Source organism: Megalopta genalis, chromosome 2 (assembly GCF_051020955.1).
Source record: "Megalopta genalis isolate 19385.01 chromosome 2, iyMegGena1_principal, whole genome shotgun sequence".
NCBI classification, from domain to species: domain Eukaryota; kingdom Metazoa; phylum Arthropoda; class Insecta; order Hymenoptera; family Halictidae; genus Megalopta; species Megalopta genalis.
In genome coordinates, this window is record NC_135014.1 from 10,585,294 (window position 1) to 10,602,781 (window position 17,488).

At 39.8% G+C, this 17,488-nt stretch overlaps 4 protein-coding genes and 1 long non-coding RNA gene across 5 annotated transcripts in view; 4 read left to right on the forward strand and 1 right to left on the reverse strand.

Moving 5' to 3' along the window:
• The window catches only part of LOC117220855 (uncharacterized), a 30,288-nt gene extending 28,210 nt beyond the window's left edge, over nt 1-2,078 (forward strand). The window contains exon 29 of the mRNA XM_033471251.2: nt 6-2,078. The gene's annotated coding sequence lies outside the window, so the exon portion shown is untranslated. The remainder of the gene's footprint in view (nt 1-5) is intronic.
• Nucleotides 1,941-11,730, reverse strand: LOC117220804 (alkylglycerol monooxygenase). Its single transcript, XM_033471139.2, has 9 exons — nt 11,394-11,730; nt 10,301-10,425; nt 8,840-8,991; nt 8,646-8,749; nt 7,384-7,546; nt 7,070-7,221; nt 6,177-6,311; nt 4,080-4,190; nt 1,941-3,124 (listed from the first exon to the last, which is right to left on the reverse strand). The coding sequence occupies exons 1-9, from the start codon at nt 11,517-11,519 to the stop codon at nt 2,870-2,872; spliced, it is 1,323 nt and encodes a 440-aa protein (XP_033327030.1). The 5' UTR covers nt 11,520-11,730; the 3' UTR covers nt 1,941-2,869.
• Nucleotides 4,184-7,107, forward strand: LOC117220805 (uncharacterized). Its single transcript, XR_004490356.2, has 2 exons — nt 4,184-4,472; nt 6,150-7,107. It is a non-coding gene; the product is annotated as an uncharacterized LOC117220805 (long non-coding RNA).
• Nucleotides 11,731-14,084: 2,354 nt separating the features above from the next.
• Nucleotides 14,085-16,113, forward strand: LOC117220901 (BRISC and BRCA1-A complex member 2). Its single transcript, XM_076518346.1, has 4 exons — nt 14,085-14,526; nt 14,758-15,083; nt 15,157-15,534; nt 15,604-16,113. Exons 1-4 carry the CDS (start codon nt 14,442-14,444, stop codon nt 15,970-15,972), a joined length of 1,158 nt encoding a protein of 385 aa, XP_076374461.1. The 5' UTR covers nt 14,085-14,441; the 3' UTR covers nt 15,973-16,113.
• A 141-nt stretch (nt 16,114-16,254) lies between these two features.
• On the forward strand, nt 16,255-17,449 carry Naxe (NAD(P)HX epimerase). Its single transcript, XM_033471142.2, has 2 exons — nt 16,255-16,409; nt 16,545-17,449. Exon 2 carries the CDS (start codon nt 16,549-16,551, stop codon nt 17,347-17,349), a length of 801 nt encoding a protein of 266 aa, XP_033327033.2. The 5' UTR covers nt 16,255-16,409; nt 16,545-16,548; the 3' UTR covers nt 17,350-17,449.
• The last annotated feature ends 39 nt before the right edge of the window (nt 17,450-17,488 follow it).

The following is a 17,488-nucleotide window of genomic DNA, read 5'->3' on the forward strand; positions in this document are numbered from 1 at the left end:
TGCAGATAGCGGACCATCACGGTTAATTTGTCACAGGATCGGCTATGGCCACAACGACGTATTATCGAAACACCTTAAAACTGCTTTCTGTGTACAACATACATACGAGAATTTTTACAAGTTAATATCGAGTACGCATTCTGTCTTCGTTTTGTGCAATATACCTTCTAAGGAACGTTTACCTTATTATGCTTAAGTAAGATATTTGTAATCCTTAAAGTGTAAGGTTGTTATCGAAGAGCGAACGGAAGAGGAGAAGGGACGTAAAAGTGGAAAAGGATACGGACGAAGCGGAGAAGAAATACGAACGAAGAAAGAGAGAGGGGGGGGGGAGGAAATCTAATTAAAGAAACGGCGGCGCTTTAGAGTGTTTCGTAAATTCTCGATCGATTCGTTTCGATTCTGCTCTACATTCGATTTTGTTCCGAAGTTCGATCGGCAAAAAATTGTGTCTTTTGCTTGAATTGTTTTCATTGTTTCCATTGTTTTCTGTTCCATCTAATCGTCGCGATCGATTATTAATGTTACATACTATATACATATATCTAAGTTACATTTTTCTCTCGAATTGTATAATGTTACTCACGTATCCGTATATATTTGTATAATATAACAAGTGTTATATAAAACGCGAAGAAAAAGGCAAAGGTATGGAGAGAGATTGAAAAAAAAAAGGAAAGCAAAATAATGTAACGAGTCGAACGATTTTCTTCTGTTTTTCGGCGGATTCGAAGTTTCAACGTAAAAAAGCAAAGCGAAGTAAAGTAAAGCAAAGCAAAGCAATGTCAGTGTGTGTGTGTGTGTGTGTGTGTGTTCGTGAGTACGCTTTTCCGCGACGGGGTGGTTGACGTTTGTCGAAGTATATCGATTCTATTCTCCCAGCATCCGTTGATTATTGATTACGATCGTGTTCACGGGACGAGGAAAGGAAAACAAATTTCTATTAAATTGAATAGAAGAATTTTATACGCGAATTGTAATATTTAAGATTTTAAGACGACGACGACGGGGACGACGACGTGGAACGGTTCAGTTGGAGGGAGGGAGGGAGGGGGGGGGGGTCACACAATTTTTCTGTACTTAATCGTAAGGGCGGCGGCGCGGTAAAAAAGAGAAACGTTCCGCGCGTGTTTCCGACGCGGAGAAAACGCGGCGCCGCGTCCGTTCCGGTCACGCTCCGGTTCCGTTTTCTCATTGCCGGGCGAAACAATGACTGGACAAACGATGCTGTCGACGTTGCGTGCCTTTCGGTTCCCTTTCGCGATGGCAATAAAAGAAGCTTCTTTGTCGCTCTCGCTGTAACACGCCGTAACCACGCGCTGTAATCAAGCGAATCCGTGAAGTCGACGTTGCGTGCCTTTTCGGTTCGTTTTTCGCCGAGATCGACGACACGACTGCGTCGATTTCCGAAGAACTTTCGTTTCTCCGCCGTTTTTCCGTTCCGCGCGAACAACAACCGTTTCGATCGCTTTATGCAAGCCCGCGCGCGATCGTCGACGACAAGAGTCGACGTCGCATGCCTTTCCGCTTTATTCGCGACGACGCTTAATTAATCGTTCGTTCGAAAAATATTTTCGTTTCGCCTGCGATTCCGCTGCGAGACCGGCGAAGAAACGGCCCACGTTTCTCTCGGCGATGTAACTTTACTCCGTTAGCCGAACTCCGTTTTATGTTACGTTTCGCGAATGAAATCGATGTCGCGTGCCTTCGGTTCCAGGTCGGCATCCTTTTATTTCTGGTCGGAGCTTCGTTGTTCTTCTACCGCGATAATAAAAAGCGGTTCTCGTTCGAGAACGCGAGAGGAGGGAGACGCATTCCGTAAATTCGATTCAGATACCATTAAGAGACGGATGACGCCGGTGTACGTATACTGTAAAGTTGTTCAAGAGTAACATCGTATTCGGTCACGTTGTTATACCACGTAACAAAGATCTAGTCAATTGCTTGTTTAGCCGATACTCTATATTTATTAGCTATATTTCTCGATCGATTTGTTTCGGAGATGCTCCAACGATGAAATCGACATGAGATAATACATTTACTGATCAATAAACACCTGTGGGACGTTTATAAGCAAACCCGTCGTTCTATCGCTGCCCCTGTCACATCGATCGTTCTTATTTCGTTTCGCCGGGCAACCCTCGAACGCGACCCACGTCGATCATATTCGACCAACGATTTTTCGCGAGCGACGATCGTGTTCTCTCATCTTTTTTCTCTCGAATCGTCGGAGAAGGAACGCCGCTTCGACGCCGGAACGCTCGAGCCCGACAAAATGGCGGGCCCGAAATTCCACGATCATCGAGACCGCGAACACGCTCTTCCGAATCATTTCCAGATCATTTGTATATACGTATATAATCTATATATATATATGTATTTAGCGATCGAAATTGCTCAGTGTCACACGAATTCATCATCGTTTTTTATTTGACCGCGCGAACGCCGCGACCGCGAGTGCCCGACAAAATGGCGGCTCCGAATTTGCCGGGCCGCGTTCACCGTCCACGCGCGTACGGCGTCGACATCCTCTCGGATTTCGCGATTCGGTCGTCCACGATCGTTCGCGAATCGTTTAAGGGTTGCCCGAAGAACGGTAAGTAAAAATAAAAAAAAAATAAAAAAGAACAGAAAAGAAGCGGTAAGTCGATTGGATACGATCGGACGGTTTTACAATTTCACTGGTCGGATCGCACAACATCTCGCTGTTCAAACACACACAATGTAGCGGACTTTGTCGGATTTTCTGTAAAAATTATATTATGCGGCAACAGGACAATAATAACATCGATTAACGCACACACAAAAGAGAGAAAAAAAGAAAACTGTTTCTGTTCGGCGTGGTAGCGGTTGCCGGACGGCATTTCTATTACGTTCTCACGGTTCTTAGGCACGATCTTATTTCGCTAAGGAAATATAATACCCAAACGCAACAGGATGCAACGTGTGCAGAATATATGTATACATTTATTGAATTATATACCGTTGAATAACTTAAATAAACGATGCATCGGATCAGTTCCATCACGCTGGCGTACCTCGATTTATCGAACAGCAGCCCGATCGTTGTCAACGCGAACAGATTGTTCGCGATCGTCCAACCGGCCGGCATTGTCTTCGTGCCCTGCAAAATCACGGTCTCTACATTCCATTCCATACAGGCTGATCCGCCTATAACTTTTATATATTTTTTTTTTCGACGATCTCGAGACCGATTTCCGTGTATTTTTTATGCTTCGGGCGGACCACCCTGTATGTACATCACTTAGCTTATGTCACGTCGAATTAATTAACGCGACAAATGGATCGCAATATGTAAAATGCATACTCAGCTTTTTCTTTCCTCGGAGCTTTAGATTTTTTTAAACAAGCATTCTTTGAAAAATAGTCAGATTTCGAGTGCACGTTCGTTTGAATTGTATTACATTCGAATTTTTTCAACGTACGTTAGAACGCGAAGTATTATTAGTAGACCGCGGATTTTTATGCAAGATAAGGATCGTCACCGTTAATTGCAAATTAATGTTCTGCTTAGAATTTATAGTTTTGTTTTAAACAAGTTGAATGGGGATGTTGCATATGAAATTAAATTGAAATCGTTAAATTTTTATAGTCTTTCCAAATTCATAGTCTTCAATACGATACAGCGACGCTTCTAAATTCTTTCAATTTTTCTACTATTTTAAATACAGGATATCCCAAAAATGTCTCGCAATCAGAAAATGGTGGGTTCCTGAGACCATTTGACGTTACTTTTTCCTTAACAAAAATTAAATTTGCGGCTTTGTTTACGAGTTATTAACGAAAAGCGCCGACCAATGAGCGCGCGAAGCTCGGCCCCGCTCATTGGCTCGGCCATCGCGCGTCAACGAAGCCGCGGATTGCATTTTCGTTAAGGAAAAAGTTGCTTCAAGTGACCTCAAGAACCCTCTATTTCCGGTTTACGTAACATTCTTGGGACACCTTGCGTATTGCTAGATTTTAACTACACGTTTTTTTCCATAAATACGTAAAACGTAAGACGTAAAACGTAAAATTCGCAGTCTAGCGACGAAAGGTCAAAACGTTGAATTGTTTACCTCGGCGTCGTACAACTGTAGGTGACAGAAAAGTGCGACGCAGAAATGCAGAACTGCGTAAACACCTTGCCAGGCGGGCACGGCGTTGTCGTACAGTGTTCTGGAGGTGACCTAGACGGGGCAAGAAGAGCGTGGGTTGAAAATAACGAATGTTTCAGCGGTCATTATAACGCGGGGACAAGTTAGTGCGCGTCTAAGTACATAATAGGAAGCCCGTGCTTCTTCGCGTGCCGAAACCGGTTTACTCGGTAGCGACACGTTACCGGTGCTACACACGTGAGTTCGTTGTCGCACGCAAGTTTACCCGTGTTCTCAATGAACGGACAGCATCGAACCGATTATCCACCGATATTCGACTTTCTCTGTCATCGGATTCAACGATTCGCCGACACGGTAAGCCACGAAAAACTGCCACAAGATCCAAGTAATTTTTGATTAACGAAACTGAAACATTTGTCCGGGCGAATGACATAACCTTAACTATCTTGCATCGCGAACATGTAAAACTCCGTTCGTTCGAATATATTTGAGTGACGATTGAATTTTGAAAATTGTAGTCAGAACAATTACTGTTTTTACGAGTTTCATCGACGAGGGAATAGAATTGATTATACAGGGTGTTCCACAATTATTTTAACAGCCGAAAATGAGGGGTAGCTGAGGTCATTTGAAGTAACTTTTTCCTTTGCGAAATGCAATCTGCGGCTTTGTTTACGAGTTATTAACGGAAAACACTGACCAATGAGAGGTGACGGCGCGAAGTTCGAGAGCCCGCAGCACGAGGCTTTGACAGATGGTCGGGACGGACTCGAGCCGCGTTCGAAGTATTGAACAAATCACGAAGCGAGAACTTCCGGATTTTTTTTTACTACGTAACAGTGATATTTTTAAGAAAAACGCTGTTCACCTTTACTTTAGAACGTCTGAAGAATATTTACTAATTTTTCGGACCCGAAATAGTAAGTAATTTAACCGTGACGGCCGTTTTAATTTTCTAGTGTGCATGACACCTTGTGTGTAACATGAAATTTTAAAATTAAATTAAATTAATAACTTTGACATAATCTTGATATAACCTTGACATAACCTTGATATAACCTTGATATTAACCTTGATATAACCTTGGCATATCAAGGTTATATCAAGGTTATGTCAAGGTCAACATATGAAATTTTTAAGCAAGGTGTAAAGGTGTAAGATTAACAAAGTACTTAAATGGTATTTTACAACTAAATGGGTGAGTATCTTATTGATAATATATTTCATATTTCTCTGACAAACACATCCCTTACATCCTTTAACACGATTATTATTTATTAAATTAGCTTTGCGAATCATTCGTTGAACTTGAACACCTTGCTTAAAAATTTCGTATGTTGTCCTTGACATAACCTTGATATTAACCTTGATATAACCTTGATATGTCAAGGTTATGTCAAGGTTAATATCAAGGTTGTGAAAATTCTTACGTACTTTGTTAATCTTCACTGTTCACCTTGCTTAAAAATTTCATATGTTACACACGAGGTGTCATGCACACTAGAAAATTAAAACGGCCGTCACGGTTAAATTACTTACTATTTCGGGTCCGAAAAATTAGTAAATATTCTTCAGACGTTCTAAAGTAAAGGTGAACAGCGTTTTTCTTAAAAATATCACTGTTACGTAGTAAAAAAGAATCCGGAAGTTCTCGCTTCGTGATTTGTTCAATACTTCGAACGCTGCTCGAGTCCGTCCCGACCATCTGTCAAAGCCTCGTGCTGCGGGCTCTCGAACTTCGCGCCGTCACCTCTCATTGGTCAGTGTTTTCCGTTAATAACTCGTAAACAAAGCCGCAGATTGCATTTTGCAAAGGAAAAAGTTACTTCAAATGACCTCGGCTACCCCTCATTTTCGGCTGTTAAAATAATTGTGGAACACCCTGTATAGAATCGATTATGTATAATCAATTATATGAAATCTATTATAAGTATATGATCAATTATATGAAATCTATTATATGTATATGATCAATTATATGAAATCGATTATATATAATCAATTATAATTATTATTTTCGATTAATTGTAGAAGATGGTCGAAGGACGATACACTCACGTTTATTTTACGCTCGTCGAGGCCCAAACGTGGCCCGCCGGGGAACCAACTGGGCCCTTTCCAAACGACCGCCAATTTGTCTGTCAGTGATCGCATTTGAAGGCTTCTCTGTATCAATTGCATGCTGTAAAATGTCTGCAAAAATATACGAAGGTTCATGAGCCCGTTACGAGAGCTTGGGCGAGAAGATGAAGAAGATAATTCATGCAGGTTCGCAATCCAAGAAATCTGCATAAGGGTACGTTAAAATAACATCTAATTGTTTCTATGTCTCTAGCATTCCCGTCGTTCGGTATTTGACCTAATCGTTCAGTCCAAGAACAACGGGATACAAAATAACAAGTAAACATAAAAATTAAAAATAAAAATTACAGATAATCATTACGAATAATTAACTGCAGTTAACCGATGTAACTATAAATCGTGGGTGGACCGGAATCGATTGCATCGAATCGCCTCGCAGAGATTTTCCAAAAAAATGTCCCGCGTGAAAGAATACGAAAAAAAAGGAACGACGAAAAAGAAGAAGAAGAATAACAGCGAGCGTGCAATTACATATTTTTTTAACGCAGCGAGGCGACTGATAGCTATGGACACCTGATGTCCATAGCAATCCATTATTGCAATTCGAGCCGCGAATCCTGATTACAACACGAGCCGAGCCGTTCGGTTGTTAATGTCAATTGAAACCCGGCGGGATTTGCATAAACGATTCAAACTTTATGTAACGGAACGATTATGCGTGTTCGATCGGACGGATAGATAGAGAGGCGGTCCGATATGGGCGACGATTATGCGCGAAGCTAATATAAGATAGAACGGTTGCCGGGATGCAACCGCCGCAAGCAACCGGAATCGCTGCAGCCACCGCAGCCGCCGTCGCTGCTGCTCACCTGTAAATACAGGGGATTAAACGATTCAGGACTGACAACCAGCCCGTAAATTATATCCTCCTTTTTCCTCTCCTCCGCGAAGGTACCGAACAGCTTATCCCATACGATGAGGACGCCACCGTAATTCTTGTCCAGGCAGTACAAATTACAGCCTGCAAAGTTGAGCGAAACGAATGGTTAGACAACATTGACGTAATTGATTAAAAGTGTCTGTTGCGTCGCGAACTCTTTCGATTAACTTGTTCGTCTCGCGACCTTTAAGCTACATTAATAGCTCTCGCGGTATTTAATTGCAAACCGGCGATATCGCTTACCGTGATGCACACGATGATGTTTCGGGGTGTTGAATATGAATTCTAACGGGCCGAGATCGTCGATCACCGTCGTGTGAATCCATAATTGGTAGATCAGGTTGAATTGGTTGTGAACGATGAAATGCGACGGCGGCAAAACAAAGGCGAGGGGTAAGTAGAACATCTGTAACCATTGTGCGGGTCGCGTTAGATTCTGTAGACCGTAATCTTATTCGTTATGATTTCTTTGCCCGTCTCTTTCTCTCTCGCTCTCCCTATCGCACGCTCTTTCTCCCTCGCGCTCTCTCCCTCGCTCTCTCTCTCTCGCGCTCTTTCTCCCGTGCTCTCTTTCTCTCGCGCTCTTTCTCCCGTGCTCTCTTTCTCTCGCGCTCTCTCCCTCACGCGCTCTTTCTCCCGTGCTCTCTTTCTCTCGCGGGTTCTCCCTCGCTCTCTCTCTCTCGCTCTCTCCCTCGCGCTCTCCCACTCTCTCTCTCTCTCTCTCTCTCTGGCGCGCGCCCTCTTTCTCTCTCTCCCTCGTACAGTTCTCGTAAGCAGCGATACCGAGCCGTGCAATTAGAGATCTATAATGGCCTCTCGATTGTGATCGGGACGACGATTTTCTACCCATCGTAATCGCTTCGAACGAGCTTCTTCTTTTCTATCGAAAGCCCGCCGACAATTATACTAACGAGGAGAATTCAAATGCGGTTTTAATTGAACGTTCGAGCATTCTATTTCCGCCACTCTCTAAAAAGCATTTCCGTTTCCTGGACAAGTGAATGTTTAATTAGTCGAGCCGAAGAAATAATTGAGCTGGAAAGATTCGATGTGTCTTCTCGAGATTGAAAGTGCACTCTTGATAAACAAAATTCAAGAGCTGCATAATCGAGGTCCCGGTAGCCGAGGAAGTAATCGCTAAAAATTAACAGAACGATCAAACTGTTGCATAAAAAAGATTGCAATTAAAATCCATGGTCACAGAAGCTGAATAAATAAATTGAAAATGTAAGAAGCGCGATCGCAAACTGTGACATTGACACGAAAGCCGGTTGAAAGATCGCATTTTTCTCGAAGCAATATTGGATGTAAAGGGGATCGCGTAGGATTGCGCCCGCAAATGTGGAGTTGCGGTGGCCGCAGAGGCTCTCGCAGCCATAATCTCGCGTGTACATGATATACGATTATGTCTCGCATATGTGTACATATACATACACATACACATATGTACATACTAATGTATGTGTACAGATGTAACGGACGGTAACACGAGACGATATACTCACGAAATTACACCAGTGTTGCAAAACGGACTGCCGCAGACCAACCGCGAGAGTGAACTCTTCGCTGCTGTGATGCACCTGATGGTGACTCCATAAGAAGTGCACCTCTGCAAACGGGCGAGAAACACTAATCAATTCGTCGCCTAGGAAGCGCCTGTCTACTTTCACACAGATCGTTTGCGAGATAGGATTTTAACCGTGGTTACTCCGGTGAACCCAATAGTAACAAAAGTCCACGCCGACCGCGGTGATCCACCAGGTCCACGCCGAGTCCCATGGCAAGCTCCACCAATGATATTTCTCGTGGATCACGATGTACGTGTAATACTCCGCGCCGCGGGACAGGATGCTGCAACGCGGAAACCATACGTTAGAATTCTTCGATTCGACCGTAAACACCATGAAAAACAATTTAACCCTAAATAGCAGAAATACGATTTAACTTGAAATACCAGAAATGCGATTTAACCACAAATACCATAAATACATATAAATAATGTATGTATTTAATTATAATTATATATAATATATAATAATAATATATATATTATTATTATTAATTATAATTATAGTATTTAATTATATTATATATATATATATATAATTATATAATAATAATTATATTATATATATATATATATAATTATATAATAATAATTATATTAATAATATTATATATATATAATAAAATTATAAAATTAACCATTATAACTTATACTATATTATATTACAATTAACCCATTATAGAATTAACGCTTAAATTAACAATTAAACGTGAATGATTGAAATGCGATAATTTGACGGCTTAACATTCTTATCAGAGTAACCCGTAAATAATTGACGGTCCACGATGAGATCAACACTAAAGCTAAATTTATCTTAACGCGGCGAAGACGGAAGATCATGATTGATCTATTTGGCCAATTAACTGCGATGAGTTTCGCGCATTCTACGATTATTTTTATCGCGGGGGAAATTGAGAGACGGGGGACAATGCACCGACGTCGCAGAAATAGATTGCACTTCGATCGAACGGTGCACGTCGTTATCGCGACGTGGTTCGATGAAATCGACAATTTTGGCGACAAAGTTGCCGGATCAACTGATAAATTGTGCACGGTGCTCTCTTACGCAACCGCGAATCAGCGGAGCGCGTTACCGAAGAAAAGACGTCGCGATAAAAAGAGATAAATATGAGCTGTTTATTTTGAAAGTGGCATAAGTCACTTTGTTTTTAAGTCGATATATATTTAAGGGTTTGCGTTTTAACACGTTTAAAAATATGGATGCTAACTTTCGAGAAGATTTACTTGTATTTGTTATCTCAGGATACTGATATTTTTCTCAGTATAAATAATTTCGTATAAACATTAAAAAATCACTACTTTTCATTACGGTAAAGTGACTTATACCAGTTTCAAAATAAACGGCTCAAATATAGGAATTAGCGTAAAGATCGTCAACGGTGGCCGTAATTAATTTCGCGAGTTCTTCGCATACGCGGTGCACGCGCGGGCGCATCGAGCCGTGCGTCGTCGTCGATCCGCTCGTGAATTATGCATGCGATTTAGGCATGGTCTCTCTCGAGGGACGGAGATAACAGTCGAATGATAATAATCAAAGCTACGTGTTCGGCCGGGTCATTTACCTACGCTTACCGGCCACTCTCGTGTAACAACCAATGGGACAGCGACGTCATCTGGTCGTTCAAACGGAATTTCTTTCTCTTCGTGGCCAGTATCAGCTGCTCCAGAACGATCAGCACGAAGAACGGCAGCCATACCTGCGCACAACAAACAAACCGATTCGCGCGTTAGAACGAGATCGGAAACGCCGAACTTTGAGTCGAGTGCGAAGTCCGTCGCGTCGACGCAACAATGCGACGGCGGAAAATGTAACGCTGTCCGACGAAAAAATCCGTCGAGATAACGACGATTGTCGTCGACGGGGCGCAACGAATGGGCCGAAAGCTTTCATAGAACGAACGATTTCAAATCGAATCGCAACGAAGCGTGCGAACTGCCCGAATTGCGATTTGGCTCGCGAAGAATTTCCACGCTCTGTTCGCGATCGATCTGACCTGTCAAAATCGATCGCAAACTATCGCATGCCGAAAGCGCCTAGGTTCGCGGGGAACGCGCAGCATTCGAAGAAGTTGCACTCGCGACGGTCACCGAACGGATATTTCGCGACACGTTCTCGATAATTAGCAATTAACGCCTGTTTATTATCGTGTAAATGCTTCTAGATCGCGTAGAATCGTGATGGACCGTGGATGTTGCGGGTTTTAGGACGAGAGCGACCAAATCGCGATTTGAGAGGTTAGAAAGATTTCAAGAACGGACATGTGTCAACGTATCGCGTTCGTCCGCCGCTAAAGCGATTCGAAAAAGAAGGGAGATAGATTCCAGAATGACTTCTGTCGCTCGTGATGGATACAGAAAATGTTCATCTCGCGTAAAGATCCGGTGATCTAATTCGAAATCAATCTCTAACAACACTGATCGGTTGCGTCGCGTTGCGTTGACGTTTTCTCTGCAGGACCATAGTAATCGATGGACCGCGCGTCAAGAGACAAGCACGAGTTATTCTTCTTTCTTCGATCGTTTCAACAAGTTCGAACGAGAATACCGCGACGTTCTCGTCTCGATTCACTGTTTCAAATTTCGTAGCCGCTTGCCTCTGCCGTAAACGCGTGGAAATCCGCGGTCCAGCGATCGCTATGCATCCGATCGTGATGCGTCGATTTACCTGGCGTTGATAGTCCGGCACCTGTCCGGGAAATTGGAAGATCGTTTCGCAAGGGTTGACGAGGTAGAAGAGCTTGCCGGCGTTCCAGAGAGGGCCGAGGATCAGATCGACACGCGAGACGTTCATTTTCTGCACTGACCTAAAGCGCGGTTTCTGCTTGCGGGTTTCGGTCGCGCCGCCGTTGCTCTTCTGCGATCATATATGCGAGGTGAGAAGAGAGAAAAAAAGAAGAAAAGGAGGAGAAAAATAGACGATAAGAATAGAGCCGTCAACGGACGCACCGACACCGTCGGACAACTGTTGTCGATCATCCGTACACACCGTGCACGCATCGTTTATATACATATGCGAGTTCGCGTCGCGTCGCCTCGGATCCTCTCGAGGACACGTGAGTATATACGCGCGCGCGTTGCCTCTTTCACGGCCGTATACGTGATAATGGTGCGACAATGAAGACGACAACCGCAATGCAACAACGTTGTCGTTGTCGCTGCACGATCTGAACACCGGCGAACGCACGGTTAAATTCGGCCGGTTCTTCTAGGATTTCTTCGAAAGAAAAACATTAGATTTGAAACTAGAGAAGTCGTGTATTCGCTAACATTTATTTATTTATTTATTCCTTCATTTAATTTAAGGTTAATGTCAAGACGGATTTGCCGCATTTATAGCGAACTCGAGCGTCCACAATTTGAAACCGGAGTCGGGCGATATTTCATTCGGATAACGGACGGAAGATAAAAATGAACAAACACGCAATTTTATTCGTATCTTTTACGGTAATGTCGAACGACCGTTCGGTCAAATAAAAATTGATGTAGGCTACGGTTTCTCGGAATGATGTACGAGTTAAATGAGCTACAATTTCGATCGTCGATCTACCGCACTCCCCTAATGCACGTCGAGGCGTGAATCTTTCCTGTGCGAACGACTAATCGCTTGGCAAAGAGTACGAACGTGTTATCGTTACTCGACTTCTTCGTTAAATAATCGATAAGACCGTTGCGTCGCACCGATAACCGCTGTGTATTCGTAATTCACGGTTCTTTTATACATCGAGCGATAGCAGCCGCGAATTTTCAGATAATTCCAAAATTAGCGATTCCAAAATTAACGAAACCAACGCGTCGCTGCCCGACTCTGCCGCGGACACCCCGCGACGACCGGTCGGTATTGCTCCGCGTTCAATTTTATTTTTCGCTTCCGAGATTTTTGAGATCGTTTCCGACAAAGTCCACGAAAGTGCAATAAACGCGTTAATTGCGTCACGAAGGTGCACGGGACACGGAAGAATGTTCAAGAAAATAACAAAATGCAAGACGCTGGTGTAGGCGTTATTATATGTATTTATTATTATTATTATTATTATTATATGTATTTTATAATATAAAATTACTCGATTAAACTATGTAAAAATTTGTATTAGTTTTAGGCAGATTGTACATAGTTCTGGATAGGTTGTACAAGTTTTTTTTTTAAACAATTTCTACAGTTTTTAGACAAACCCTACAAAACAGTGAAAACGTTCGAGAGAATTGAAAAATATATAGTTGCATTATTTACGAATCATTGAAATTATTCTTCTTTCGATTAGCGAAAACAATTTTTATTTTGTATAAAATCCCGCAGCCTAGTTATGCACGATCAGTTTTAATGATGAATTATTCGGTGGAACGAGAACATGACCCTAAAATGTCGACAGTGCCAGATAAGAAGAAACAGTATGTATGTAAATCGGCCGACTTAATACGCCGCGAGATAGGCTTTTCGTGTCACTGTTGCGCTTAAAAGGTTTCCTTTTACGTTCAGCGAATGTTCAAACAATTTATTGTTTCGCTGTGGTATCGAGTTTGTCGTCCGTTATATAATTGTGCGATTATTCTTATCCTTTTATCATTTATCCGTGTGCATATTGCTCAATGTATCATTGATTTCGGTGAATCTTTTTTTTTTTAAGGGAACAAATACTATGTTCGATCGGTATTGTAATTCATTTATATCTTTCAGCTCGTATTATCCAAGAATCCACTGCTTCGCGAACGATATAGTCGAAATTCAACAGAGATTTTAATTACGGCAAATAGGTTAATTGATTTTTATTATTTAGAGCTTCTTTCTGTGACATTTATTTCGTCAGAGGATACGAGGTACGAGAAACATCGATTAGGAAGAAAATAAGCTTTCCAATCTTACGTGTTTGCAACAATATATATGTATATGTATATATAATTAAGAATACTTCGTACAGCGCCAATCCTCGTTGCGGCGAAACTCTCAAACTAGTAGGCAAATTTACCGACAGACAATTTAACGTCGTGACAGGAGCGTTATCGTACCACAGACGATATCTGTGATGAAACCTGGAAACAATTTTGTATGCCGAGAGTCCGATGGTATATTATTATTTATGAGTTGAACAAACATTTTGGAGCCACAGCAATATATTAGAGAACAATTTCCCATGCTATGAATTTGACATTCGTAATTAATAAATTATTAGCGATTGTTCATGAACGCATTTCTTTCTCTAATATGTATCTCCTACAATGTGTGAAAGACAAGGACAGTTGATTGTGCAACGAGAACAGCGATAGAATTCTGCCACCAACTTTCTTTCATGCGGCTCCTTGCGGCTTTTTCCTCGTCGCGCCATGCATGGCGAAAACATGAAACTGTTGGTCAAATGTTTGACGAATAGCCTCTGCGTTTTCTCACGGATGGCGCCACAAGTTCTTGACTTGTTTCATTTCAGATGTTTTAAATAAGTAGTGTTTTTAGTCATAATAGGAACGATTAAAAACTGTATTTTGTTAAACAAAATTAATACTTTCAGTTTCTTAAAGCTAAACTTAGGTTTAAGAATGATCCGAGGACACAGTAATCAGAAAAGTCACAGTTACTAACGCATCTAACCTATACATAATTATTTTTGACTAGGCTACATACATCTACATTTGACAACAATTGGTCCGCGAAGACAACACACAAGCTACAATAATTGCTATGACTGTTAATGGCTCTCTAAGTACATAAGAGTCAAGTATTAAAATGTCGAACCAACAGTACACATTTTTAGGTATAGATTCGTACATCGAGCCGCTTTTGAAACGTGTTTTAGAAGCCAACGAACTCAGTAAGATTATTATTTAATACAAAGTAAATTATATTATATGTTATTAAATTGTGAATATTTATGAAAGTTTCCAATTTCGTAATCCATTGGTTCTTTAATCGATGATGTAAACCACTGTTGAATTTCAGTGTCTGCAATAAGGTCTATTGAAGTCCATATTTACATAAATGTTCACAGTCTAATAATACGCATTTGACATTTTATAATATTGTGTTTTAATTTATTCTCGAGGGATGTCTGGAGAAAAACCTACCAGAAGATTATCTAGGACAATCCAAATAGAAACTACATCGTCAAGTTGCGACAAAGCTGAAGGAGATCATTTCAAACTATCTATTTCATATGCAAGACAGATTTTAACATGGAATGTATATTTTGATTCACAATGCCCTGAAATGGGTCCCGATTTTCTCTTCAATGATGATACTTTTTTAACGGACATGAACATTGATACTTTATCTGATAGACTTCCCAGTCTCACGAAATGGAATGTCAACGACCAGGATGCATTGTTAAATGTTCTTATGGAGCTTTTATTGTGTTACAAGCAGCATCAGGTTTATAATAATCCATCATTGATTATACATTGTATAAACTATATTTAATGTAGTACAGTCTTTTTTGTTGTAGGTACAATTACTTGAGAAGCAAGACAGATTAAAGCTAGAATACACTATGCTAATGAGTTCAACAGACATAGCACAAGAAGATGTTGAAGTGATGTTACTACCATTTGGTTCCAAACCAACAGAAGCTAAATTTTTGATAAGCTTATCGATTGATGTTTCTCAGTTACAAAATCGACCATTTGAATCACAAAATGATGTGGCAATGCTTCTTGTAACATTTTATGGACCAAATTGGAATCGTATTATGCCACAAATTTATTTTTCTAAATACTTAGAACAAGTTCTTGATGGAATATCAGCCTTGGAGTTACCACATTATCCGATAGATAAATGTCTAACAGATTATGTACTAGAGATAAAGAAATACGTAGAAGAGAAGGCACGCAATTTTTACATAATAAATTTTAAATCATTTTTCTATTTTTACTAATGTAAATGTTTGTTTCAGATAAAATCATTGGTTCAGATTTTCGAAAGCAGATGTCTCTTTGTTACAACGGTATTAAAGTATCAATTTAAATCTGTTCTAGAATATGATTTCTTTAGCTACCAATATGTAACATTATTAGTATCGGAACAAGGTTTCTTTTGTATGTTGAATATTAGATTACCGTCTAGTTTTCCTTCAGATAAACCTATAGTAACTATAAATTCAATATACCATATGAATCGTGAACGTAATCTATACAAAGAGACTTTAAACAATTTTCAATATTTCCATACATGGAGTCCACAGAAAATGGTAAAAGAAATATTAAAACATCTTGCTACATGTATTAAGAAATTCAAAGCTAATTCTGTCGAAATTTGTTTATAACAATTTTTGTTTAAATACTTGTTCATTTGTTAATTTATAAGTTACTATAATTAACTATAAGGCATACTATTCTTCATGTTCTGTATGTAAGTATGCGTTGTTGTAAAAATTTACTAATAACATTAAATTCTTTTTATGTAATTTTAAAAACTTGATACATACCTATGTATATTATTTTTGTAATAGTGGTTGCAATTAAATTACAATATTTTGTATAAAAATTTTCGTAAAATTGAATACTAAATAATATAATTATTATTTTCTTGCATAAAAAAGGAAAGTAAAATGTCATCGAATGATTGTTGATTCAGCCACATACGATTTTTTAGTGAACTACAAACACAGAGTAAAAATTGAGAATAAAAATACTTGAAAATATTGTGAAATAAATTAAAACATGCGTAATTTTCGCTGAGGTTGTAAAGATTTATTATACTGTAAGAAACACTTTTATCGTTCAATAATACTTATTAAAAGAGGTTATAAGTTATAACGTTACTAACTGAAAGAGGTTATAACGTTAGTTCTATAAGAGTTCTATATTAACTGTATGTTTTTATTTATTAAAACAGATAAATGATATCGTGCATTAAGAGTTACATAAGGCCCATATTGTCCAGCACTACGTTTGTTTTTGATTTTGAGAGAATATTTTATACCACCATGGTGAAGTATTTAAATCAGCAGGAAAGTATCAACATTGACAAGGATTTATTTGAAAAGTATAAATTCAGCGTAGATCAATTAATGGAGCTTGCTGGACAGAGTTGTGCGTTTTCAATTGCTCACAATTATACGTCATTAAAAAATTCTAAGGAGAAAATTCTTGTCTGTTGTGGACCAGGAAATAATGGTGGCGATGGACTTGTCTGTGCTAGACATTTAAAACAATTTGGATATAGTCCAGAGGTCTATTATCCTAAAAAAACAGATAATACGCTGTATCAGAATTTGTTGTTTCAGTGCACTGAGAATGATATTCCATTGATGGAGAGCAATTTAGAAGATTTTGCTCGAACAAGGTTGTCTGAATTTGGCCTTATAGTAGATGCTTTGTTCGGATTCAGTTTTAAACCACCTGTAAGAGAATTGTTTATTCCAATTGTCCATCTGATGATAAATACAACTCTACCCATCTGTAGTATAGATATACCATCAGGTTGGGACGTTGAAAATGGACCACCCACAAGTGGTGGAATAAAACCAGAAATGCTGGTTTCGTTGACAGCACCAAAGATGTGTGCTACAAAATTTCAAGGAAAATATCATTATTTAGGTGGACGATTTGTACCCAAAAAGTTAGAAAAAAAATACGATCTTAATTTACCAGAGTACCAGGGAACCGATTTAATTGTTCCTTTGCATTTACTAAAATAAATACAACTATCATATCATTTTGTAAGCAATACTTTTATATTTGCTTGTAATATAAAATATAAAATATATGAAATATATGTATACGTTACGTAATGAAAAAGTGAATAACACGATTCAAATTTCCCGCCTTGATGTCTCT

Excerpts from the sequence above, each read along its gene's own strand:
- LOC117220804 (XM_033471139.2), bottom strand. The coding sequence starts at position 11,519 with ATGAACGTCTCGCGTGTCGATCTGATCCTCGGCCCTCTCTGGAACGCC. Across the intron at positions 8,992-10,300 it reads TTGTTACACGAGAGTGGCCG|CATCCTGTCCCGCGGCGCGG; the intron begins GTAAGCGTAGGT and ends TCCGCGTTGCAG. Across the intron at positions 3,125-4,079 it reads TACAGTTGTACGACGCCGAG|GGCACGAAGACAATGCCGGC; the intron begins GTAAACAATTCA and ends GTGATTTTGCAG.
- LOC117220901 (XM_076518346.1), top strand. The coding sequence starts at position 14,442 with ATGTCGAACCAACAGTACACATTTTTAGGTATAGATTCGTACATCGAG. Across the intron at positions 14,527-14,757 it reads TTTAGAAGCCAACGAACTCA|GGATGTCTGGAGAAAAACCT; the intron begins GTAAGATTATTA and ends TTTATTCTCGAG. Across the intron at positions 15,084-15,156 it reads TGTGTTACAAGCAGCATCAG|GTACAATTACTTGAGAAGCA; the intron begins GTTTATAATAAT and ends TTTTTGTTGTAG.
- Naxe (XM_033471142.2), top strand. The coding sequence starts at position 16,549 with ATGATATCGTGCATTAAGAGTTACATAAGGCCCATATTGTCCAGCACT.